The sequence below is a fragment of the Hyperolius riggenbachi genome, chromosome 3 (assembly GCF_040937935.1).
Source record: "Hyperolius riggenbachi isolate aHypRig1 chromosome 3, aHypRig1.pri, whole genome shotgun sequence".
Taxonomy (NCBI): domain Eukaryota; kingdom Metazoa; phylum Chordata; class Amphibia; order Anura; family Hyperoliidae; genus Hyperolius; species Hyperolius riggenbachi.
Genome location: NC_090648.1, coordinates 468,229,621 through 468,255,581, shown reverse-complemented (window position 1 = coordinate 468,255,581; position 25,961 = coordinate 468,229,621). Strand labels below are relative to the sequence as shown.

General features: G+C 43.3%; 1 protein-coding gene across 8 annotated transcripts in view; it reads left to right on the top strand.

Moving 5' to 3' along the window:
• Positions 1-25,961, top strand: part of C2CD5 (C2 calcium dependent domain containing 5) — a 160,064-nt gene that overhangs the window by 57,939 nt on the left and 76,164 nt on the right. For all 8 annotated transcript variants that reach the window (XM_068277983.1, XM_068277982.1, XM_068277981.1 and 5 more), the window contains 2 exons: positions 6,988-7,073; positions 9,452-9,560. In XM_068277983.1, the coding sequence (XP_068134084.1) occupies positions 6,988-7,073; positions 9,452-9,560 (195 nt within the window). The remainder of the gene's footprint in view (positions 1-6,987; positions 7,074-9,451; positions 9,561-25,961) is intronic.

Sequence of the window (25,961 nt, the reverse complement as noted above, 5' to 3'; positions counted from 1 at the left end):
CCCCCCGTGTACTGTATAAATCTATTCTTCCCTGTAATCACGCACTGATCACCTGTCAATCACCCCCTGTCACCACCTGTCACTAACACCCATCAGATAAGACCCTAACCTGCCCCTTGCGGGCACCTGATCACCCGCCCGCACCCTCAGATCGCCTCCGAAGTGCATTGTTTACATCTGTTCTTCCCTCTAATCACTAACTGAACACACATCAATCACCCCGTCACTACCTGTCACTGCTACCCATCAGATCAGGCCCTAATCTGCCCCTTGCGGGCACCCAACCACCCGCCCACATCCTCAGAATGCCCTCAGACCCCAGCCCTGATCACCTCGCCAGTGCATTATTTACATCTGTTCTCCCCTCTAATCACCCATCAATAACCCCCTGTCACTGCTACCCATCATACCCATCACATCAGACCCTCAGTCACCCGCCCACACCCTCGGATCACCCTCAGACACCCCCCCCCCCCCCCCCCATTAACCTCCCCAGTGCATTGCTTGCTTATTTCCCCCTCTAATCACACCTTGAGACACCCATCAATCACCTCCTGTCACCCCCTAGCACACCTAAACATCTGATCAGGCCCTAATTTGCCCCGTGTGGGCTCCTGATCACTCGGCCAAACCCTCAGATCCCCCTCAGACCCCCTTCCGATCGCCTCCCCAGTGCATTGATTGCATCTATTCTCCCCTCTAATCACCCCCTGAGACACCCATCAATCACCTCCTGTCACCCCCTAGCACTCCTATCCATCAGATCAGGCCGTAATCTGCCCACTGCAGGCTTCTGATCACCCGGCCAAACCCTCACCTGCCCCACCGCAGTGACAGAATATTTTTTTCTGATCACTGCTGGTCTCTACGACTTAATTGTCGCTGAGACCAACTGTTATGCCACACAATACGCAACCGCCAATCCAAGAAGCTACCATGCCCAGCCCTTTCGGTGGAAACCACTCCAAGTAACATTTTTTGGGGCCTTCTCCTTAACATGGGTCTAGTTAAAAAGAATGTATTGCGGTCTTATTGGTCTATGCACCCAATACATCACATGCCCATGTTCTCTGCTGCCATGTCCAGGTCACGATTTGAGAACATCCTGCGCTTCCTGCACTTCAGTGCCAATACAACCTGTCATCTAAGAGGCCACCCTGCTTATGACCGGTTCCACAAAATTCGGCCCCTCATAGACCACCTGTCATCAAAATTTGCAGATGCTTACACCCCTGAACAGGCATTTTGAGGCATTTGGTTTCCAGACTACTCCTCACGGTTTTGGGCCCCTAAAATGCCAGGGCAGTATAGGAACCCCACCAAGTGACCCCATTTTAGAAAGAAGACACACCAAGGTATTCTGTTAGGTGTATGATGAGTTCATAGAAGATTTTATTTTTTGTCACAAGTTAGTGGAAAATGACACTTTGTGAAAAAAAAACAATAAAAATCAATTTCCGCTAACTTGTGACAAAAAAAATAAAATCTTCTATGAACTCACCATACTCCTAACAATACCTTGGGGTGTCTTCTTTCTAAAATGGGGTCACTTGTGGGGTTCCTATACCGCCCTAGCGTTTAGGGGCCCTAAACCGTTAGTAGTCTAGAAACCAAATGCCTCAAAATGACATGTGAATAGGACGTTGGGCCCCTTAGCGCACCTAAGCTGTAAAAAAGGGTCACACATGTGGTATCGCCGTACTCAGGAGAAGTAGTATAATGTATTTTGGGGTGTATTTTTACACATACCCATGCTGGGTGGGAGAAATATCTCTGTAAATGACAATGTTTTGATTTTATTACACACAATTGTCCATTTACAGAGATATTTCTCCCACCCAGCATGGGTATGTGTAAAAATACACCCCAAAACACATTATACTACAACTCCTGAGTACGGCGATACCACATGTGTGACACTATTTTGCAGCTTAGGTGCGCTAAGGGGCCCAACGTCCTATTCACAGGTCATTTTAAGGCATTTGGTTTCTAGACTACTCCTCACGGTTTAGGGCCCCTAAAATGCCAGGGCAGTATAGGAACCCCACAAGTGACCCCATTTTAGAAAGAAGACACCCCAAGGTATTCTGTTAGTTGTATGGTGAGTTCATAGAAGATTTTATTTTTTGGCATAAGTTAGTGGAAAATAACACTTTGTGAAAAAAAACAAAAATCAATTTCCGCTAACTTGTGACAAAAAATAAAATCTTCTATGAACTAACCATACAACTAACAGAATACCTTGGGGTGTCTTCTTTCTAAAATGGGGTCACTTGGCAGGTTCCAATACTGCCCTGGCATTTTAGGGGCCCTAAAGCGTGAGGAGTAGTCTAGAAACCAAATGCTTCAAAATGACCTGTGAAATCCTAAAGGTACTCATAGGACGTTGGGCCCCTTAGTGCACCTAGGCTGCAAAAAAGTGTCACACGTGGTATCGCCATACTCAGGAGAAGTAGTATAATGTGTTTTGGGGTGTATTTTTACACATACCGATGCTGGGTGGGAGAAATCTCTCTGTAAATGGACAATTGTGTGTAAAAAAAATCTCAGATATTTCTCCCACCCAGCATGGGTATGTGTAAAAATACACCCCAAAACACATTATACTATTTCTCTAGATTACGGCGATACCACATGTGTGACCCCTTTTTGCAGCCTAGGTGCGCTAAGGGGCCCAACGTCCTATGAGCACCTTTAGGCTTTACAGGGGTGCTTACAATTTAGCACCCCCCAAAATGCCAGGACAGTAAACACACCCCACAAATGACCCCATTTTGGAAAGTAGACACCCCAAGGTATTCAGAGAGGGGCATGGTGAGTCCGTGGCAGATTTTTTTTTTTTTTTTTTGTCACAAGTTAGCAGAAATGGAAACTTTTTTTTGTTTGTTTTATTTTTGTTTCAAAGTGTCATTTTCCACTAACTTGTGGCAAAAAATAAAATCTTCTATGAACTCACCATGCTTCTTAGTGAATACTTTGGGATGTACTCTTTCCAAAATGGGGTCATTTGGGGGGTATTTTATGTATCCTGGAATTTTAGCACCTCATGAAACCTGACAGGTGTTCTGAAAAGTCAGAGATGCTTCAAAATGGGAAAATTCTCTTTTGGCACCATAGTTTGTAAACGCTATAACTTTTACCCAAACCAATAAATATACACTTATTGAACTTTTTTTTTATCAGAGACATGTAGCAGAATAAATTTGGACAAAAATGTATACAGAAATTTTACTTTATTTGAAAAATGTCAGCACAGAAAGTTAAAAAAAACATTTTTTTTTTACAAAATTCATGTCTTTTTTGATGATTATAATAAAAACTAAAAATCACAGCAGCAATCAAATAGCACCAAAAGAAAGCTGCATTAGTGACAAGAAAAGAGGGAAAATTCATTTAGATCTAGGTTGTATGACCGAGCAATAAACCGTGAAAGCTGCAGTGGTCTGAATGGAAAAAAAGGCTCTGGTCCCTAAGGGGTAGAAAGACTGTGGACCTCAAGTGGTTAAACGGTTTAATAATGGGGACAACTGGGCAAATAAAATGTGTTGGTTTTCTCCACAGGAGAACTTTTAATTTTAAAACTATAATGGCCAGAAACTGAGAAAGAATTAATTTTTTCCATTATTTTCTTATTTTTCCATACATCTAGAATAAAAAATATCTTAGCAAAATGTACTACCCACAGAAAGCCTAATTGGTGGCGAAAAAAAACGAGATATAGATCATTTTGTTGTGATAAGTAGTAATAAAGTTATTAGGGAATAAAAGGGAGGAGCACTGACAGATAAAAATTGCTCTGGTCCGTTAGGGTAAAAACCACTTGGGGGTGAACTGGTTAAACAATTATTGCACACTTTCTGTAAATCCAATAAACTTCATTTCACTTTTCAAATATCACTGTGTGAGTCCCCTATATGATATATTTAACTGACATTTTTTATTGTAACAACCAACGATTTATACAGGAAAATCATGACGATTAACAAGGTTGCTCAAACTTTCGCATCCCACTGTACATATAACTATTCATCTTATTGTTCATAAAATAATAGATTGTGCATATCTAATAATAAAATTACCTGACACAGACCATCCTCATTAACACTGAAGTAACCAGACTGATGTAATTGGATGTGATGGGAAAGGATGTTTACTTCCTGTGTATGTCAGTCAGCAGTGCCAGGTCATGTGATCGCAGTTCTGACAGAATTCTCTCCTTCTGCTGTACATACAGTCAGCAGGAAGTAATACGATTAGGAAACACCTGGAGTGCTGCCCTCCTATGACATCTGGGAGGGACACAGACTCTGGAGCATTGCTGTCTTAAAGAATTTTCTAGCTTGCTGATCAGTGTGAACCATGCATGCTCATCACAGGCAGCTGTTTGTTCCTTCAGCTTGTGAAGCATGCTAATTGTAGCACAGCCACCTATTAATTCAACTTCCTTTAAAAATTTCCACAGACTTCTTTTTACAGACATGCTGGTTAACAGGTCCTGCCAGTTATATAATCTGCCTTCCTGGAAAAGTGGAGGCATTGTGGTGGGATACCCCTCTAATGTGAGGCCGTCAAATGCTGGCTGCATTTTTTGTCCCTCCATTTTTTATAGTTTTGTAGTCAACTTCAGGTAAACTTTAGGTTTGGGTACATTAAGGGTAAAAGAGAACCCTAACATAAAAGACAAATGGATACCTGTGTAGCGGGAATCGTCTAGATCACAGTTCCCAAACCCTATCCTCAAGGCCCACCAAGAGTACATGTTTTGCAGAAAACCACAAACATTCAGAGGTGGGGCAATTGGTGTCTCAGCAGAGCTGATTACTTACCTGTGTGGATGTCCACAAAACATGCACTGTTGGTGGGCCTTGAGGACAGGGTTGGGGAACACTGCTCTAGATCTTCCAGAGGCTTCCCGTGTCCTTCTTGCCCTCACCGTTGCCACGCCCAGCCCCCAGGAACATATCTGCCAAGTCAAGTTGTATGTGCTGCTGCTCACTTCCTATATTGGGAACCACCAGGATTCATACTAACACAGTGGAGGTTCCAGGAATAGGAAGTGAGGGGAAGCTTCACAATTAGGAGTACTGATAAAGGGCAGAGAGAATTCAACTTTTGAAAAGACCTCCTATTTATTATATTAGGATGGTTCTCCATTGAAATCAAAACAGGCTCATTGGTAGTTGTCACTGGTGGGTTCAGGGATACTAACGTTTGTCTTTCTTCCGCTGCATAAAATAGAGATGAATTATCATTGGAAAGTTGGACCCTCTTGTGTTGCCTGTGGCAGGTGGGTGGAGCTGTGCTATGTAGAGATGTCACCACCAGTAGTAGATGCACGCTGCCAGCATCCACCCATCGCAGAGAGATTTAACATGGTCCTTCATCACGTGAGTTTTAATTCTGGGAGACAATGCTGGGATTCTAGATCTTCTACACAGCAGACGCTGTCCTTTCTGCTCTGTCACCCTCATTCCTGACTGTCCACTCCCTGTGTCCTGCGCCTGTCCAGTTACGTCAACCAGATGCACAGTATATATTGCTGCTTATTTCTGATTTGTTTTTTCAATAGCTTCTCGTCATAAGCCTGCCTTTTTAGCATGGTATAGTTCTCCAGACCTGACAGTGGGCTATACCACTCCTAACTGTGTTTCCTTATCCAATCACAGCTCCACGTGGGTCACATGATCCTCTTATCTAGCTCAGTAGATTTAGATACAATATCCTCTCATCTGACCTGGCTGATGTTCCACAGGCTGATTTACCTGACTGTAGGGAAGCAAGTGTGTGTCTTCCCCATACTCCCCCAGGCTGATTTACCAGACCAAAAGTATACCTGAGACAGGGGGAACAAGTTCTATTTGACTTACCTTGGGTTTCTTCAAGCCCCCATATAGCTATACAGGTGCCTTGGTTTACTCCCAGTCTTCTCTGTGGTAGCGCTGAACACTCCCAGCTATGGGAGCATGACGAGGAGGGGTGGGGCCACGCATGTGCCTTAGCCAGCGACTGGTCCAGTTGGGGAGCTTTCAGAACGACACAACGGAAAGGACTGGGACAGTGCATAACAACTGCCCTTATGATCCCTGCTGTAGCTGAGGGTGGGGGCAAAGCGGCCCACTCCTTGGTTAACATGCAGAGCAGCAGCAAAGCATACTCCTGGCAGCAGGACAGGTCCCCCTCACACCATGCAGCCTATCACCATGCGGCTGTTGAAGACATGCATTTAGAACCACATGGTACCCTCTTTCCATGAAAATAAGACCTAATCTGAAAATAAGCCAGACCTAGCAGAGGTAGCACAGTGGGCAAGGCAGGAGGTCACAGCACAGGAACACCACAGTACAAGGGAACAGGAACTGTTCTGCTAAGAGACACTTCCTGCTAGGAATATAAGACATCCCCTGAAAATAAGCCTTAGCACATCTTTTGAAGCAAAAAGTATATATAAGACACTGTCTTATTTTCAGGAAAACACTGTATATATATATATATATATATATATATATATATATATATATATATATATATATATATAGCACTGACATCTTCCAAAACATTGGATAGTCTTGTCACTCAGTCCTTTGGGAGAGTTCACAATTTCCTTTTTGATGGCGGGTACCTATTGGCCTATCTGCATTTGTTGGGGGGGGGGCAGAGGAAACAGGTACAAGCAGAAGGATAAATTTAGATTTTAAAGCTCCATGCAGATAGTGTCCTGGCTGAAATTACATCCAAGTACTCTAGCACTGCAAGGAGAGAGAGAGCTACCCACTACACCATCACTGTGGGCGTTACCCAAAGTTATTCTGATGAAATGATCTTCCTTACATACAGGTAGAGTTGTGAGCTGTGCAGCTGATGGCTTGTCCCCAGGAAGGAGAGAATTACTGATATTAGTCTAGTTGCCGTTTCCAGCATTGTTAGCGGCTGTGCAGGCAATCACCATTGTTGTGTGTCTTCATCCCTGAGTATAATTTCACCCTGTAGGTATGGGAAGCGGAAGCGCTGGCAGGGACGGCGGTGCCTTTAAGGCCTTACTCCGACAGCAGACGCAGTCAGCACTGGAGCAGAGGGTGAGTCTTGAGTGATAATGATGATAGTGATGTCACATTAATGTTGTAGCGTGTTTCATCTGCATTTTAAAGTGACAGGTATGCTACCCAGTGTGTTTCCACTCATAACTGAACTATCCTGCTTGCTTTGTGATGTTTGCACTGTGCTAAGAATTTTTTTTGCCTTCTGTGCCCAATTACGTCAGTCTGTAAATTGAAGCATAAACCGTCACACACAAGTCATTTAATTGATACTAAGGGCATCCTAGATGTATTTACAGTAAACAGGAAGTGACCGTGATGCCTAATGTTAATCTGGACCTCTGCTTTTCCAGTTTACAGCCTTAAATTGTTTTTCTGGAGAAAAGTCTGCTGTGGAGGATAAAAAAAAAATCACTATCTGCCACCCCTTTAAAAAAAATAAATCATATAGATATATTTATGAAAATCCAAAGCTACTAAGTGCATTTGTAAAAATTTGCCATGCTAACCACTTAAGGACCGTAGGCTTCCACCCCCCTAGTAACCAGGCTATTTTTTGCAATTCAGTGCTCTGCAGCTTAAAATGCTCGCTGCAGAGCCATACGATGCAGCATACAAATGAATCCCCCCCCCCTTTTCTGCCCCCAACAGAGCTTTCTGTTGGTGGGTTCTGATCGCTGCTGCAGGCAGTATTTTTTTTTTTATTAATGTATTCCTTCTTTTTTTTAAATAAATACGTGTATTTTTATGTACCTCCCCCGACAGCCAATCACAGGAGATCGCCTCTCATAGGCAACAGCCTATGAGAGGGATCTCTTTCCCTGCCACTCGGGGACAGCCAGGTGACAGGGCTGTCCCCAGTACAGCGCTGCATTAGATAAGCCATTTCTTTTCTTTTCAGTTTGCTAGCGGCGATTGCCGCTGGCAGACTGTTGACAGATGGGAGCGGGCGATTCCCTGCAAAACACTCCCCCAGGGCTTGACGCCAATCGGCGTTAGGCGGTCCTGGGGGAGCCACCTTGCGGCCACCAATCAGCGCTAGGCGGTCGTAAGGTGGTTAAAAACCCTATGCAGTCTAAATTAGACTGCAATTCAGAGGGTTATCAGCACAGCAGAGAGAATTATCAGGAAACCCCTTTCCACTCTAGACCTTATCTACAACACCAGACTCCAAAGCAAAGACAATTGCTGGTGACAACTCTCACCCAGGCCATAGCTTCTTCAGTAGGCTCAAATCGGGCTGGAGGTTTCAGGCCATCCCCATCAGGACCACAAGGAGTAGGAACACTTTTTTTCCCCGCAGCCCATAGACTCTTGAACTCTGCCCATGCCCCCCTCCTCCCAGCGGTCCTTCCCCCTTAGGCCTGCTTGACTGCCATCTGACTAACTGTTTACTGTCCTCTGTCTTGCTGTAAGTTGTATTACCATTACTGTTTTACCTTTTTATATCATGTTTTTTCTGTAAATCTGTGCTGTTTCTACTTCCTTTGCTGTATCATTTTCATGTGCCATATTCAATTCCGGGCATGACCCAGTCGTGTTTGGCGAAATAAAATTGATTCTGATCTGATTCTGATTAAACATTCAATGGTTCGTCTTCTTTTATAAGGTTATAATTACCTGCTGGGTCTTCTACTTACGAATCACTCCTGGATCCTCATGTCTGCTGGTTTCCGGTTGTAGCCTAAACGCCATGGCTTTCTCTCTACTTGACAGTCAGAACAATTTTGAGTATTTGGAGTTGAAGTCGGTGGTTTCATAAACTGAGAAGAAGTCAGTGTCAGATGATATTTGCACCAACCCTACAGCCTGCTACTTGAGATAGAGAAAGGGCAAAGGACCTTCACTGAAAGGAGGGGGGGGGGGGGGGCTAGGCTCCAAAAGCCAAAGGACATGGTGCTCCAGGAGTGTTTCAAAAGAAAAAGACCCCACAGGTAATTATATGTTTATATGAGAAGGCGATCCTTTGAATGTTTAATTGAGACTGGTTGGGCCTTTTTAAGTCTAAGTGCTGTAACCTTTAGTCCTGGGCCCTACTAGAAATTGCAAAAACAGTAGCATTTTTGAGAGGGATTTTAACACACGCACACACAAAACAGCGCTTTCCAGAGCGATTTCAAGGTAATGTGATTTTGGGCCCTTCAGTCCTTGAATGAAATCGTTCCAAAATTGCTGCAATCGCTTCTGTGGAGTTACCTCCATGGGTTTACATTGGCCAAGTACTTTTGGAATTGCTGCAAAGTGCTGTAGTGGGCCCCAGGCCAGTCTCTCAAGTTTTCTCTGTCATTGCTGGATCAGCGATGTTATTACCTCACAGGGCATTGTCATTGCCTCCTTTTAACCTGCCATATCGAGCAGATATTTTTTCATTTTCATATTTTGCTGATGCTGTTCTCTCTCTCTCATCTGTTTTGCAGGAATTCCCGTTTTTTACCCTGACAGCTTTTCCGCCTGGCTTCCTGGTTCACGTCGGTGGTGTGGTCAGCGCTCGCTCGGTGAAACTCCTGGACCGGATTCACAATCCGGGTATGTCTGTTAGCCTTGTGCAGAGAATTTTACTGATCAGCCCATCCTACATGATTTACATCCCCTACCGAGGAACAGTCACAACAGTCAGTAGACAGCTCTGTCCCTTGGCCTTAATGAAGCCCTTTCGGCTAAAACCCTTTATTTTGATATAGAGGGGAAGAGTTAGAGTTATGGCATAAGTCAGTGATGGCTAACCTTGGCACTCTAGCTGTGACAAAACTACAAATCCCATCATACCTCTGCCTTCCTGAGTTATGCTTAGAGCTGTCAGAGTATTGCAGTGCCTCATGGGACTTGTAGTTCCACCACAGCTGGAATGCCAAGGTTAGCCATCACTGGCCTAAGTCAAGGCAAATAAAAATAAAAAAAAAAGAAATCTTCATGTGCCTTGATAAGTGCCAAATATATTGTGGTAAAGCATTCGCTGGCCTACAGTGAACATTTATATATCTTATCCCATGATCAGACTTCCTGTTTAGCGCTCATGCTTCTAGAGTTCACCTGCTCAGTAAGGTAATGAGATATTCCCGCCCATTGCTGTTGTATGCTGCAATGCTAGACTGCGGACAAGCAGGAGACGTGCAGGAGGACAGCACTGGTGCGGAAGCAGGAGAAGGTCTTTGCTGTAACCCAACTGGCTTCCACTAAGGACAAGTACTGGAAAGAAAAAGGGCAAAAGGGAAGGGGATACAGGTGAAACCAGCCAGAGACCATTTGATATGTTTGTTTTAGTAACTTTGGGGCCACTTAAAGCTAAACTAAACTCAGAATCGAAGAAGTAAAATTCTAATAGCAGTCACAACAATAAGTGAATAAAAATGGTGTACAGAAGCCAACTGGGTAATTGATTACTTCTTCATGGGGCAAATTTGCTTTAGAGTTTGGTAGAAATTGCTTTGCTTTGTGGATTCAGTCAATGGGCGGGTCAGTCACGCATGACCACGTGACTCACAGAGTAGGATGAACAACAGATGCTTGACTACATTTCCCAGAATGTCGGTGTTTACAGGATAAGGTGGAGCTTGTAGTTCACAAGAAGGAGGTGAAAGTCCTCCTCTCTTCTAACAGGAAATAAAAGGCTCAAGAGGTAATTTGCATAACACACCTTCTACTAGCCACACCCATGTACTGTATATATAACCCAGGTTATGCTATTTGCACAACACACACTTTGTGACTTGCATATATAAGTACTATATAACCCAGGTTAAGATATTTGCTTAACGTGCATTTTGTGACTTGCATAAGTAGAGGTAAAATTCCCCTGTGCTGCCTCTGTGTCACGATTTCCCCATCTTCTAGTAAAGCTACAGTATATAGAATCCAGCCTTATTGCTTGGATAGGACTGGCTGCTGTCACAAGTGCCAGGTTCCCATAAAACTCCTCTATTAATTCAAATACCCACCCTGTCACCATGTGTTTTCTGCTTGGCCTCAGTATACATTGGTGCAGAGGCCAGGCAATGTCAGGTCAGGAAGGGGTGTGTCAAGGCGTGAGAGAAAGCGATGCAGTGGGGCGGGGAGAGGTCCTAGCTTGGCTTCTGTACCAGGAACTCCAGACAGACAGCAGGATTGAGTGTGCATAGCAAAAAATAGGTCTTTAACCCAGAGCTGGTTAGTTGCTTTAAAGCGGATCCGAGATGAAAAACTAAATATAACAAGTATCTTGTCTGTATATCTTATCTAAAGTTTAGATAGTTTACACAGCAAATCTACCTGCAAACCACTTCAACAGTTTATGATTATTTATTCCTGTGATACAGTGATGGCAGCCATGTTCTGTTTGTCACATTACACACAGGCAAGCTGATAGCATCTCCAGCCTTCAGCCTGTGGAAACGTCACTCCTCCCTCCTCCCCTCTGCCTCTGAAATCTCTGTCTAATAACCTCTTCCTCCTCCTGCCCAGACTGAGCTCCCATAAACCCTTGCTACATGGGACTGAGTGCCAAGGCACTCTGAAAAAGCTGTGGGTGGGGCTTGTTTAGTTTATAGGGAGTTACGAGTATTAAAACAAAGCAAAAAAAGTATTTGGCTTGAGGAATGCCCGATAAACTACCAGTGTATGAAAGGAACACAATTATGCAATGAGTAAAAGTTTATCTCAGATCCACTTTAACAGCCATCCCTATAAACAGGAAGTTGTGACGTAGAGCTGCAGTCAGCCAGTTTTAGTCAGGGTTACAAACTTTGTAAAGCTGTTATTACTGTCACTGTTCCCATAGAGATATTTCCCATTTCATAAACGTTCTCACGTGGTAGATTGCGCCCAAGTTTCCTGTAGAGCTCGTCACAGTCAGGGCCAGCGCTACCATAGAGGCAAAGGAGGCAATTGCCCCAGGGCCCCAGAGCCTGTAGGGGCCCCCAGTGGCTACAAGAGGAAAACATTTTTTTTCAAAAAGACCTTATAGTTTTTGAGAAAATCGATTTTAAACTTTCAAAGGGAAAAAAATACACATTTAAAAACCCGCCGACTTTAACGGTTAATAGCAAATCCACCTTAAATGCTAGAAACCCTAAATTTGCAGGGTATGTTAATGAGATCACTGGGAATAAGAGGAAAAAACAATTTTTTAAGACCTTATAGTTTTTGAGAAAATAGATTTTAAAGTTTTGAAGGGAAAAAAGTATACTTTTAAATGTGGTAAATGTCACTTTTAGTAGCAAACCTAACGGTAGTGTAATTTTACATGTATCAAAAGAAAGAGCAATAAATTTCCTGACGGGGTTTCCAGTAGATCCATACGCAGCCGCATCGCTTTGGCCAGGGATCGCTATACAGCCGCAATATGGCTGTATGAAGATCCCTGGCATTTTTTCCAGTTTCCCCATTTTTTATGTTTAGAGAGTGGGAAATGTAAAAAAAAATTATTTGGGGTCCCCCCTCCTGAAGCTTTTTAACCCCTTGTCCCTCATGCAGGCTGGGATAGCCAGAATGTGGAGCTCCGACCGATTGGGGCTTCACACCCTGACTATACCAGCTGCAAAAAAGGTCCCTTAATGCCGATTTTTGTTCCAGGGTATCTGTTGGGGGGGCCCCCAGGTTTATTTTGCCCTGGGGCCCCATTGTTGCTTAAACCGGCCCTGGTCACAGTGATGGTACATGTGACTTCAGTACTTCTCCCATGAGATGGCAAGAAGCTGCTTTGGCAAATATATATATTAGCTTTAGGCTGCTTTTACATGTGGAGCGGTCCGAACGATTGCACCACACTGTGCCCAAGAAGTTGCACCGCTCATTATAGCCGCTGTGCGACCAAATCAGTGAGGCATACTTTCCATTAAAAGTATACCTCAGTTCTGTATACTGTACCCACATTCAACTTTTCCTCACATGAGAAGTAAACATTGAGGCACGCAGCTGGTCTGTGTCAACTCAGGACCTTGAACAGTTTGAAAAATAGTTTATATTAGGAATCACCGATAAGAGGAAATCCAGAGATCAGGGAATTTTTCCAGTCATTTCCCAGTTATCCAGTCATTTTGATGAAACTTAATGCTAGCTTCTTTATGAGTGTGAAATGGGAGTCGCTATGGAAGCTGAGATGCTTTTTAGGAGGGAATTTCTCTGCCAATAACGACAAAAATCTGCTTTATATCTAGTACTAGCTGATGACCCGGCGTTGCCCGGGAATGTATTTGGCTGGTTCGGCTCTTCCCACTTTTTCTAACCCTAACACACAAACACTCAATGACCAAGTTTGTGAGCTTTGGCATCAATCATTTGTATATTCCCATAGAAATTAAATCAGATTGTCGGTTTGTGACTCCGCCCCTTTCCAGCATTTAAATCCCAGTCACCCAATAATCAACTGTAGCAGGTTTGAGGCATCTGCTATTAACAGTGTAAAATGGCAGCAACTTAATTTTTCTCATTGAAAATTAACAGGTGAATTTTGAATGGCTATTATAGACTCCACCCACTTCCCTGAATATTAATCTCAGTCACCCAGTGACCATCTGGGCAAAGATTAAGAACCCTGCCTTTAACAGTGTAAGAAGGCCTGCAGTTTATATTTTCCCAGTGAAATTTGGCTGTTTGTGGCTTTGCCCCCTTTTCTGAATTTGAACTCCATGACCCAGTGACCAACTGTACCATGTTTGAGGCTTGTGCCATTAACCACTTAAGGACCGGGGCTGCTTTCCTAGATCTGTGCTGCGTGGGCTCTCCAGCCCGCAGCACAGATCGTGATTGCTGCAGGGCGATCAGACTTCCCCCCCCTTTTTTCCCCCACTAGGGGGATGTCCTGCTGGGGGGGGGGGTCTGATCACCGCCGCTCACATGTGCCTAGCGGGGAGGGGGGGCTCCTCAAAGCCCTCCTCCGCAGCGCTATTCCTCCCTCCCTCTCCCTCTTGCTATGGGCGGCACAGGACGGCGATCCGTCCTGCACCGCCTCTGATAGGCTTCAGCCTATCAGATGCCGGCGATCCCCGGCCAATCAGAGGCCGGGGATCGCCGATCTCCTTTACGGCGCTGCTGCGCAGCAGCGCCGTATGGATGTAAACAAAGGGGATTTCTTCCCCGCGTGTTTACATTTAGCCTGCGAGCCGCGATCGGAGGCTCGCAGGCTGTACACGGAGACACCATCCGTGAACTGACATTGAACGGCCGCTCGAATGAGCGGCCGTTTCCATGGCAATCCACAAACGACCAGCCGCCACCTATCGGCGTTAGCTGGTCGTTATGTGGTTAACAGTGCAAGAATGGCAGCAGTTTTAATATTCCCTTGAAAATCAACAGGTGAATATTGATTGGCCTTTTTAGGCTCCACCAACTTTTCTGAATATTAATCCCAGTCACCCAGTAACCAACTGTGCAAAGTTTGAGAACCCTGCCATTAGCAGTGAAGAAGGGCTGCAGTTATATTTTCCCAGTGAAATTTGTTTTTGGCTCTGCCCACTTTTTGTAACCTAGACACACAGTCGCTCAATGACCAAGTTTGTGAGCTTTCAGGTCCTTGGCATCAATAAAAACAAATCTGATTGGCTGTTTGTGGCTCTGCCCCCTTTTCTGAATTTGAACGCCAGTGACCCAATAGCCAACTGTACCAGGTTTGAGGCTTGTGCCAACAGCAGTGCAAGAATGGCAGCAATTTTAATATTCCCCTTGCAAATCAAAAGGTGAATAATGATTGGCTTTTTTGGGCTCCACCCACTTTTCTGAATATTAATCCTATTCACCCAGTAACCAACTGTGCAAAGTTTGAGAACCCTGCCATTAACAGTGAAGAAGGGCTGCAGTTTACATTTTCCCAGGGAAATCTGTTTTTGACTCCGCCCAGTTTTTGTAACCTTGACAAAGAGTCACTCAATGAACATGTTTGTGAGCTTTTGGGTTCTTGCATCAAAATTGTGTGAATGGAAGCAGTTTATCCCGCAAATAAATCTGATTGGTTGTTTGTGGCTCCCCCCCTTTAGTGAATTTGAACCCCAGTCACTTAATGACTGACTGTAGCAGGTTTGAGGCCATTTAACAGTGTAAGAATGGCAGCAGTTTCAATATTCTCCTTGAAAATCAATAAGTGAATTTTGATTGGTTGTTGTAGGCTTCAGCTACTTTTCTGAATATTAATCCCAGTCACCCAGTGACCAACTGTGTCAAGTTTGAGAACCCTGCCAATAACCGAATAGCTGAAATCAATCTAACAAATCTGATTGGCTGTTTGTGGCCCCACCCCCTTTAGTGAATTTGGACCCCAGTCAATGACTGACTGTATCAGGTTTGAGGCCTCTGTCATTAACAGTGTAAGAATGGTAGCAATGTAGATATTCCTCTTGAAAATCAACAGGTGAATTTTGATTGGCTGTAGTAGGCTCGTTTTTCTTTTCCTGAATATTAATCCCAGTCACCCAGTGACCAACTGTGCAAAGTTTGAGAATCCTGCCATTAACAGTGTGAGAATGGCTGCACTTTATATTTGGCCAGTGAAATTTGTTTTTGGCTCCGCCCACTTTTTTGTAACCTTGACACACAGTTACTCAATGACCAAGTTTGTGAGCTTTCAGGCTCCTGGCATCAAAAATGTGTGAATGGAAGCAGTTTATTCAGCAAGGAAATCTGATTGGCTGTTTGTGGTGCTGCCCCTTTAGTGAATTTGGACCCCAATCACCCAATGACCGACTGTAGCAAGTTTGAAGCCTCTGCCATAAACAGTGTAAGAATGGCAGCAGTTTAAATATTCCCCTTGAAAATAAGAAAAAACGATGTGAAATCTTGCGCCAAACACGTCTTCTGGTTGCTCTTAATACCACCACTGGCAGCTCCTCGACCCCGGCTGAAGGGTATAACTGTAGCACAAGGAAGAAAAGTAGAAAAAGGAGAAGCGCTCCGTAGTGTATTAAACCTTTTAGTTTCAAGAGTTTTTATTGAAATTTTTTTAACAAAACAGGCTATGCAATAAAGTTGCCCTGTTAGGGCCATAGTTACAATGATATGCTCGGAGTATTAAACCTTTTAATTAAAAACCACGCAAGGGTTAAAAACACTTACTAAAAAGTGATGAACATCAGACATATCGTGGGTAAAAAAACCCAAATCAGTGACCTTGGGTGGCAACCTGTTCCTCCTCTGTGGCCAGCAGTGGAAGTAGTCCCAGATGTTGATGGACACCGGGAGCCTATCCTCTGGTCGATGGGTGCAGTAACTGAGCTAAGTTACTGCACCCATCGACCAGAGGATAGGCTCCCGGTGTCCATGGCTATGTTCATCACTTTTTAGTAAGTAAGTGTTTTTAACCCTTGCGTGGTTTATAATTAAAAGGTTTAATACACTACGGAGCGCTCCTCCTTTTTCTACTTTTCTCCCTAGAAAATAAATAGGTTAATTTTGATTGGCTGCTGTAGGCTCCAACCACTTTACTGAATCTTAATCTCATTCACCCAGTGACTAAAGGTAGCCATACACTGGTCGATTTGCCATCAGATTCGACCAACAGATAGATCCCTCTCTGATCGAATCTGATCAGAGAGGGATCGTATGGCTGCCTTTACTACAAACAGATTGTGAATCGATTTCAGCCGGAAACCGATCACAATCTGTTGTGGTGGTGGTGGTGCTGCTGCTGCCGCTCCCCCCCCCCGCCCGCATACATTACCTGCTCCGCCGGCGCGACTGCCCCCAGTCACCGCTGCTCCGTCTCCGCTCTGGTCCCCAGGTCCGGCATGCTTTACTTCTTGCTGCCCGGCAGGAAGTTTAAACAGTAGAGCGCCCTCTACTGTTTAAACTTCCTGCCGGGCAGGAGGAACTGAAGCATGCCTGAGACCAGCACGGAGACGGAGCAGCGGTGACCGGGGGCAGTCGTGCCGGCGGAGCAGGTAATGTATACGGGGACTCGAACGCCGCTAGCGACGCGCTCCCTACCCGCAGGCGATCGACGGTAATTTTCCGCACGGAGCGATCGACGGGATCAGACGAAATGGATCAAAATTCGGCGTGTAGCGCGAACGATTGGCAGCAGATTCGATCCCAGTGATCGAATCTGCTGTCGAAACGGCGGCAAATCGGGCCAGTGTATGGCCAGCTTAAGTGTGCCAAGTTTGAGAACCCTGCAATTAATTAAGAATGGCTGCAGTTTACATTTTCCCATTAAAAATGAATGGCTGAAATTTGATTGAGGCTAAGTTCACAGTGGGACGTTAAAGTCGCGCGTTAAAACAGCATTTAACGCAGAATAACTCACTGCAATGAAGAATCAATGCCCTGTTCACAGTGCACACGTTGCGTTGGTGTCTAACGCTGCACGTTAAGTAAAAGTACTGCATGCAGTGCGTTATACACGTTATTAGCTGCGTTGGACTATTTGCACATGCTCAGTAATGACTTGGAAGCATACATTTCATTGCCTGTAGTTTTTACTGTATCTGCTGTATGCGACGGTAACGCTGCGTTGCCACTTTTTGGGCGCGTTGCGTTGTAAGCTTGCGGTGCGACTTTAACGTGGCATCAAAACGCAACGTCCCACTGTGAATCTAGCCTCACTGTTTTATGCTCCACCTACTTTTCCTTGATTTGTAACCTCTGTCACCAAGCGACCAACTGTGCCAAGTGTGGGGACTCTGGCTTGATTACTGTGAGAATTGCAGCCTTTTCCATTTTTTCCATTGACATGAATAGGTGAAATCTGATTGGCTGCTTGTAGCTCCGCCCAGGTGTGCAGGGGGACCGCGAGACCCCCAGAACATATCATCCCAGGTAGTAAGGGATCTGCATACCAAGTTTTGTTCAAATCGGTCAAGGCGTTTTCGAGTGATCGCGGCACATACACACACACACACATACATACACACATACATACATACGATTTTATATATAGAGATTTCATTGGCAAATACTATTTTTTTGTTTGTTTGCTATTAAAAAAAAACACTTTAGACTTCTCTTGCTAGAGCTAATAAATATGTTGTGTTTGTCAGTTAGTTGTAACCGGCAGTTCCTACAGGTAACCTGCCAAGTGCTTACAAATATGTATTATAGCAGACAAGCCAGATGCAGTGGCATCAGTAAACCTAAACTGCTTTTAGCATTGCCTGATGTTTTCATAAATCGCTAACCCTAAAGGAAAACTGAAGTGAGAGGCATATAGAGGTTGACATTTCTATTTCCTTTTTAAAGGATACCAGTTGCCTGGCAGTCCTGCTGATCCCTTTGGCTGCAGTAGCATCTGAATCACACACCTGAAACAAGCATGAAGCTAATCCAGTCAGACTTCAGTCAGAGCACCTGATCTGCATGCTTGTTCAGGGTCTACGGCTAAAATTATAACAGGTAACGCATTAGCAGCACAGCCAGGTAATGTGCATTGTTTAAAAGGAAAAAAATATGGCAACCTCCATATACCACTCACTTCAGGTGTCCTGCAATCTGAAAATTTTTTACTCCCTAGTAGATAAGATAACACCACTATGTGGTAGCCATGGTTTCCTGGTGCTGGATATTGGCTTAAAGTGGATCCGACATAAACGTTTACTCATTGCATAATCGTGTTTTTTACATATAGTGTATAGGGCACTGCTCAAGCCAAATACTTTTTTTTGTTTTAATACCCTAATACCTATAAACTAAACAAGCCTCGCCCACAGCTCCTCCAGCACCTAGGCACTCTGAGACCCATGTAGCAAGGGCTTATGGGAGCTCAGTCTGGGCAGGAGGAGGTGTTACTAGCCAGAGATTTTAGAGGCAGAGGGGAGGAGAAAGGAGGAGAGGGGAGTGACGTTTTAACAGGCTGAAGGCTGGAGATGCAGAGCAGCTTGCCTGTGTAATGATCATAAGCGGAACATGGCTGCTCTCATTGTATCACAGGAATAAATAATCATATACTGTTGAAGCTGTTTGCAGCTAGATTTGCTGTGTAATCTAAACTTTAGATAAGATATATAGACAAGTTACTTGCTATAGTTAGTTTTTCATCTCGGATCCGCTTTAAGTGCTAGTACCATCCTCAAGTTGTCATCAACCAGCAGGGTAGTGCAAAAGGTCAATCAAACCTTCTAATTTTTATTTTTTATGCCTGAGCATCAAGTTACCCTCTGGAAACACAGGCAGAACCAAACTCATCATTGCATAAACCCCTGGTATATATCTGCTGAGAAGCATCATGTTTCAACAAACAGTAGTCGGCAGCGATGGTGGTCACGTGATCAGCAGTAGGTCTGCTGACATCAGAGTTCTGTGGACAACCCTCTTTCCTACAGGCACAGCCATTTCCCCTCCAAATTGAGAACTTTTCCTGAGAGTTCCTTCTGACTTCTGAAATGTGTCACCGTTGTAGCACTTCAGTAATGAAAGGTCAATTTCTTGGTTCATTTGTTAGAGACATTGCAAAATAATACCTGTAGCCATGGTGAGATGTGTCTTCCCCTCAGCTCTGAACTTTAATGAACTGTTCTGTGTGTCTTCTCAGTCTGGTATTGTGTGAACTTGTCTTCTCTTCTCTTACTGACCTACTAATTTGCTGTTTTGAACCCAGCCTTTGTCGGGATAATGGGTAACACCAGGTCTTACAAACTGCTAGACTGGAATAGTTACTATGCAGGTATTGCATTAGTCCTTTCATGAAACTTTATATATCTATATCAACATGACGACAAAAATTATGGCTGCTCAGTGAAGGTTTAAATTCCTCTAAATTTCTAACACTGTCCTCCTCTCTGCTGCTGCTGGGTGATGCCTGGCTATGAGCTCTCTGTGCTACACGTGATGTCTTACGCATGCTTTATCCGTTTGGGAGGTTTGGGAGTTTTTATTTAAATTTGTATTTACATGTGTTTCAAACATTTTGAGTATATAAGCGGTAAGTAAATTGGGAAAAGAAAAGTTAATTTCAGAGAGATTGTAGCCTGGAACCCACTTACAATTATGATTGGCCAATCACTGACAAATTTTACATCTTCCATGTAGAATGAGGGTTAACAGATATTGAATTCTATAAGCAGATTGTGTAAGTAAACCCTCATACTACATGGAGGTGGTGACAATGGTCAATGATTGGCCAGTCATAACTGAAAGAGTGTACCAAGCTTAGAACATGGAACGCGCATTCAATTCTGATTGGCTAATCATAGGCCAATTTTTTATACTTCCATGAAGTATGAGAGCTTACCTGCAAGTTTTTAAAATCTGTTGGCCCTCATGCTACATGGAAGTGGTAACATTGGCCAGTGATTGGCCAATCATAATTGGTCTTAAGACTTTTAAGTCTGGTACACACCTTCAATTATGGTTGGCTAATCACTGACCAACTGTACCACCTCCATGTAGAACAAGGGTTTACCTACCTAATCTGCTCATAGTATTCAATATCTGTTGACCCTCATGCTACATGGAGGTGATAAAAATTGGTCAGTGATTAGCCAATCATAATTGAACGTGTATAGCAGGCTTATTCATGATCTGCCTGCTTGATGAGATAGGCACAGTGATTTGAGTATGGTTAGATCTCATTGCTTCAGACTGTGCTCATTTATCGTCCACTATAACAAAAGATTTACCGTAAGTATCACATCAATATGTTGGGTCTGATTTACTAATAGTCTCGCGGACTGGAAATCGACGGATATGTCTTCCTGTAAGCATGGTCTGGATTTGGTAAAAATTGCTGTCAGGTGGGCAAGGTTGGCAATTCTGATCTGGACCATATGAGGTCATAACAGAAGTTGATGATAATTTAGGAAATGAGTGCTTGGGTAACTGCAGTGGCAACAATGTCGTCTATGCAAGAACTTTCTTTTCAGTAATGAAAAATGGGTATATGTGCTGGATGACTTGTGATCAGCCAGGAAAGACATCAGTAAATGTGGCCTAATGGGAGAAATCTGTCAGTAGTGTTATACAGTAATTATGGTTCACATGTTTGTAAAAGACCACTTTTGGAAACATTAACCTGTAAAGTCAACAGAATAACTATTATCAATAAAAATACTTTCCATTAATTTTGTGTGAATCATAAGAAGAGGTAAGATACCTCCAGCTATTTCAATTTTAGTGACCTTGAGCACAATACAGATAGTCTGCGGTTAATGAACGAGATAGGGACTGTAGGCTCGTTCTTAACCTGAATCTGTTCTTAAATCAGAACACTGTGCCATCTCTGTGCCCTGTACCTCCTCTGTGTCACCTCTGCCCTTTGTACCTGTTTATACAAGTTTAAAAGCCATTTTTACTTCACATTTTTTAAAATCAATTTTCTCAAAAACTCCAAGTCCAATTAGAATTTTTTTTTTACTTGCTCCCATGGAAACAGAGAATCCATCCCCTTCGTATCAGTTAGTTGTTCATAAATCGGGGACTGTCTGTATATAGAACACTGCATACTGGGCTCCTCCCAAAGACCCTTTGTTTAGAGTTCAGGCACCTACTCTGGAGGAGATTTTTCCATTGTGTAGTTATGTACAATTAAGATAAGCTCAAGGACTGACCAGAATCCGGAGGATCTGGGATACCTAGCGGAGACAGTTATTTCCTGTAGGTACATACCTTGGTTGCAGGTGCTGCTAATCTCCTGTCTGAGTATCCATTAACCATAGTTTCTGTTTAAATTTATCATTTACAGATACTACACCATTTGGCTCTTGGTTTTCCCTTCACACCATAGGCACCAGAGCTCCTCCAATTGAGGAATCTGAATAACCTAAAAACTGCTAATTACCTGTAAGGTTGTCATCTAACCCCGAAACTGTTTTGACAGGCTGCATCTGGGTAACCTCCAATTCACCATCTATTGTGAGATCAAGGGTCTGTGGGGGCCATGCCATTTGACAAGCCATACTGGGGCATTTGATGTGAGATTAGGGCTTGGTGGGGACCATAACATGTCGTTAAATCAGGGGCTGCATAGGACTGTACCATTTGTTATGAGATGAAGGTTCTGTGGGGGCCGTGCCATCTGATGAGAGATGAGGGCAGCAACATGTTGTTCTTGTACTTAGGTAGGTGTTTGTGTGCAAACTCTGAGAACCTGGACAGGTTTTCTCTAATGTCTGGGTGGGGTTAAGCTTTATGTCTGGACAGCCAAGATCCTCTGTATCCTGTATAGCATCTCAGCAGGGATCAATAAACTCCCAGTGGAGAAAAAAACCCGGCATAATTGCACAAACATGTTGATACCACAAGACCAATGTAACAGGTTGGTTTTTGTTAGTGTTTCTGTGACCAGACATATAGTATAAGTTGTAGACGTAAGTGTAGTATAGTAGACTTTAGTAGGGTAGATTGTGGGTTGTTGAGCAAGTTATGTTATTGTTATGTTCTTGTGGATGGATTTTGACCTCACTGAGTGATGAATTGGATTAAGAAGCTTCTGTGCTGCCATTGATAAGGGTTGTGAATATGTTATTACAGCTGCTTTTTCATTTTTCCTCCGATTTCATGTCTTTATTGCCCAATCCCTCTGAAAAGCCAGCAAGGATTAGATTATTGCTGCCTTGTTAAAACTACTTAACGGCCTTTGTTTGATTGTAAGTCCATAATAGTTGGCTTCGTTTGTTAGCTCTCCGGTTTGGATAGCGAGACATTCTCCTGTGTTGGGAATGGATTTTGTGATGAATTCTGCTGTCTGCAAGCTACAAAACAGTCCCGGGCCTAATGAAAAACTCTCCGTGAAACGTCAGCTTAATTGTGTTTTCATGCCCCCATCTGCTGCAAATCTTTTAATTCCCCCATTCTGTGACATCTGCCGGAATATCACATGGAAATTCCCCAGCCTAAAAAGGACCTTTGGAAATGCTTTGTTGGGCCATGTCCTGCTCCGGAAGCTGAACCTTCATCCCAGATCATTTCTGGGAAACTGGATTTAGCATTTGTTTCAGGCCACAGCCAACAGGCACCTCTGTGAAAACCTGAAGCGAAAATAAACTTATGAGATAATGAATTGTATGTGTAGTACAGCTAACAAATAGAACCTTAAAGAGAAACTCCAACCTAGAATTGAACTTTATCCCAATCAGTAGCCGATACCCCCTTTTACATGAGAAATATAATGCTTTTCACAAACAGACCATCAGGGGGCGCTGTATGACTGATTTTGTGCTGAAACCCCTCCCACAAGAAGCTCTGAGGACCGCGGTACTCTGGGCAAACTGCCACAATGTAACAATGTTCACAGACAGGGAATAGCTGCTTACAGCTGTCTGTAACAGCCAGAACAGCTAGCAGCAGCTACATAACCTGCCCACAGTAACAATGTCACCATGTAATAAATGTCAGAATGTAAATTGGGGAGAGGAAAGATTTTACAATGAGCAAACACTGACTAAATCATTTATACATAATTATGGCAAAAATGAAGCACTTTTTTTACTGCATTATTTTCACTAGAGTTCCTCTTTAATAGCAAAGAAAATATTTTTTCCAGTACAGAAAGAGTTAAAAAAATTCAGTTGTTATATATGCAAAAGAGCATCTCTGAGCTATTCGACCTACTGGGTTGAAGATAGTGCTGTTTTCGAAAGCCCTTATACATGAAAGAACAAGTGAGAGACCGCTTAAGAATAGGTTTTACTGCAGGAAAGTTCAAAGGGTCATTATTATATATTTTTAGACACCGTGGTTTTAAAACTGCAACTGTGACTGAACTATGCAATGATATATATATATATATATATCTATAACTGAAAATAAATATGAGACTCCTTTTTTTGTGTTTGAGTACTGTTAGGGCCCATTCACGACTAATGGCTAAAGCGCTAGTGCTTTGTTATCCTATGGCTGTGTTCTCACGGGCATTTTGCGATTAGCGCCAATCACAAATGCGTTACCTGCAGCCGTTTTGAGGCGATTCTGGAGCGATCGCAGTACGGTGCTATTAAAGCGATGTCTGCGATCGCTCTGAAATCGCGGAAGTGTTCAGTTATTTTTACTGCGATAATCGTGGTAAAATCACTTGCGTAAAACGTATTGTGATTTTAAAGGGAACCAGAGACGAAGCACCCTCCTGTATTTTACCATATATGTCAGTGGGAACATTAGAGAAAACACCTACCTCGCTTTCTGTTTCATTCTGCACTGCACAGCTTGCGTCTAATCAGCCCTGATAAAATCCCAGACTGAGCATTCAGTCTGGCTTTGCTCAGGAATATTTATAGCTCAGTCTGTGTTCTCGTGTCTTTTCAAGTCCAAGCCTGCCCCCTGCTGGCTCTGCTCAGAAATCATTATAGCTGAGTCATTATAGCAAAGCCAGACTGAATGCTCAGTCGGGGATTTTATCAGGTCTGATTAAAAGCAAGCTATGCAGTGCAGAATGAAACAGGGTAGGTGTTTTCTCTAATTTTCCCACTGATGTATATGGTAAAATACATGAGGGTGGTTCGTCTCTGGTTCACTTTAAGTGTGAATAGGCCCATTCCTTATCTGTACTACACATACAACTCATTATCTCTCTTTTTTTTTTTTTTTCGCTTCAGGTTTGCTTTAAAATGACCACTATGCAAGTAAAAAAACTTTATATCACAAATGGTTTGTCCATTTCTTGATATCTTTTTAGTCTATAGGAACCTGGAAACAAGAGAAGAGACAAAAAATGTGAACCTCTAATGCTGGGAATACACAGCTCGATTTTGAGCCATTAAGATGGCTCGATAAATAATTTCCGACATGTCCGATCTCCTGCCCGATCGTTTCGCCGCTCGATTCTTAATTGAAGACAATGGACAAAGATAAGAAAAACAAGCGGAAGATAAGAGATTTGCCTGCAAAATCGAGCGGGAAATCGATCAAGCTGCAAAATCGAGCTGTGTATGCCCAGCATAAGGGTAGTATATCCAGTTAAAAAAAGTTCATGTAGAAAGGGAAATGAATTAAGGAGGTTTCTTCTCTTCAAAGGTAAGGTTGGTGTAGAGGCAAACTAGGTGCAGGTTTGAATGCGATCCCAATATAAAATATTAAAGAACAAGCGACACCCATGCTAACCTAGAAATAAAAAACACATATATATAAGTAGATAAATACTACTTCTACTTACATAACAGATGTATTGTGCTATCCACGTAATGATTCCTGTGAATTTTATAAAAGAAAAACAGAGAATCCTGTTCTAGGCAGTGGCCATCTTTCCAAGCTAATGCTGACATCATATCCTCCCTGACTCTTGTTCTCTCCCCCCCCCCCCCCCCCCCTTCTCTTGCTCATTGTGTATTCATTAGCTGCCCTCCTCCCAGAGTCTTCAGACACTCCCACTGAGGTGTATACTAACAACTCCACTGTCTTTTTTTATTTACACATCCAATCACTGAGTCACCTCAGCCTTGCTTGTAAACACAAGTAATCAGAGCAGCAGCTAGGCAGGGAAATAAATGGAAGAGGAGGACTATATTATAGATAAAAAGAACTCCCAGCATTCAACTCTTTGGCACTGTGTGATAACTACAAACCATAACAGCAGAAAAAGTTTTGCAAGTTTCAAATGCAGGATTAGCATCTTTATTACTTAATACAGTGTTTCTCAACTTTTTCGGCCCAAGTACCCCCTACCGCAATTCAGTTCCAGCCAAGTACCCCCCACGTGTATAATATATATATATATATATATATATATATATATATATATATATATATATATATATATATATATATACACACACACACACACATATACATACACATACACGCGCGCGCACACACACGCACACACTTATACCGCATATATACCGCACCGCAGGTATAGGTGCTCCCAGTATAGATAGATAGCCAGGTATAGGTGCCCGCCCCCCGTATAGGTGCCCTCAGTATAGCTAGGTATAGGTGCCCCCAATATAGCCAGGCATGGGTTGGTGCCCACAGTATATATAGGTATAGGTGTCCTCATAGCTAGGCATGGGTGCCCCCAGTATAGCCAGGCATGGGTGCCCCCAGTACAGCCAGGATTGGGTGTCGCCCAGTAAAGCCAGGCATGGGTGCCCCACAGTATAG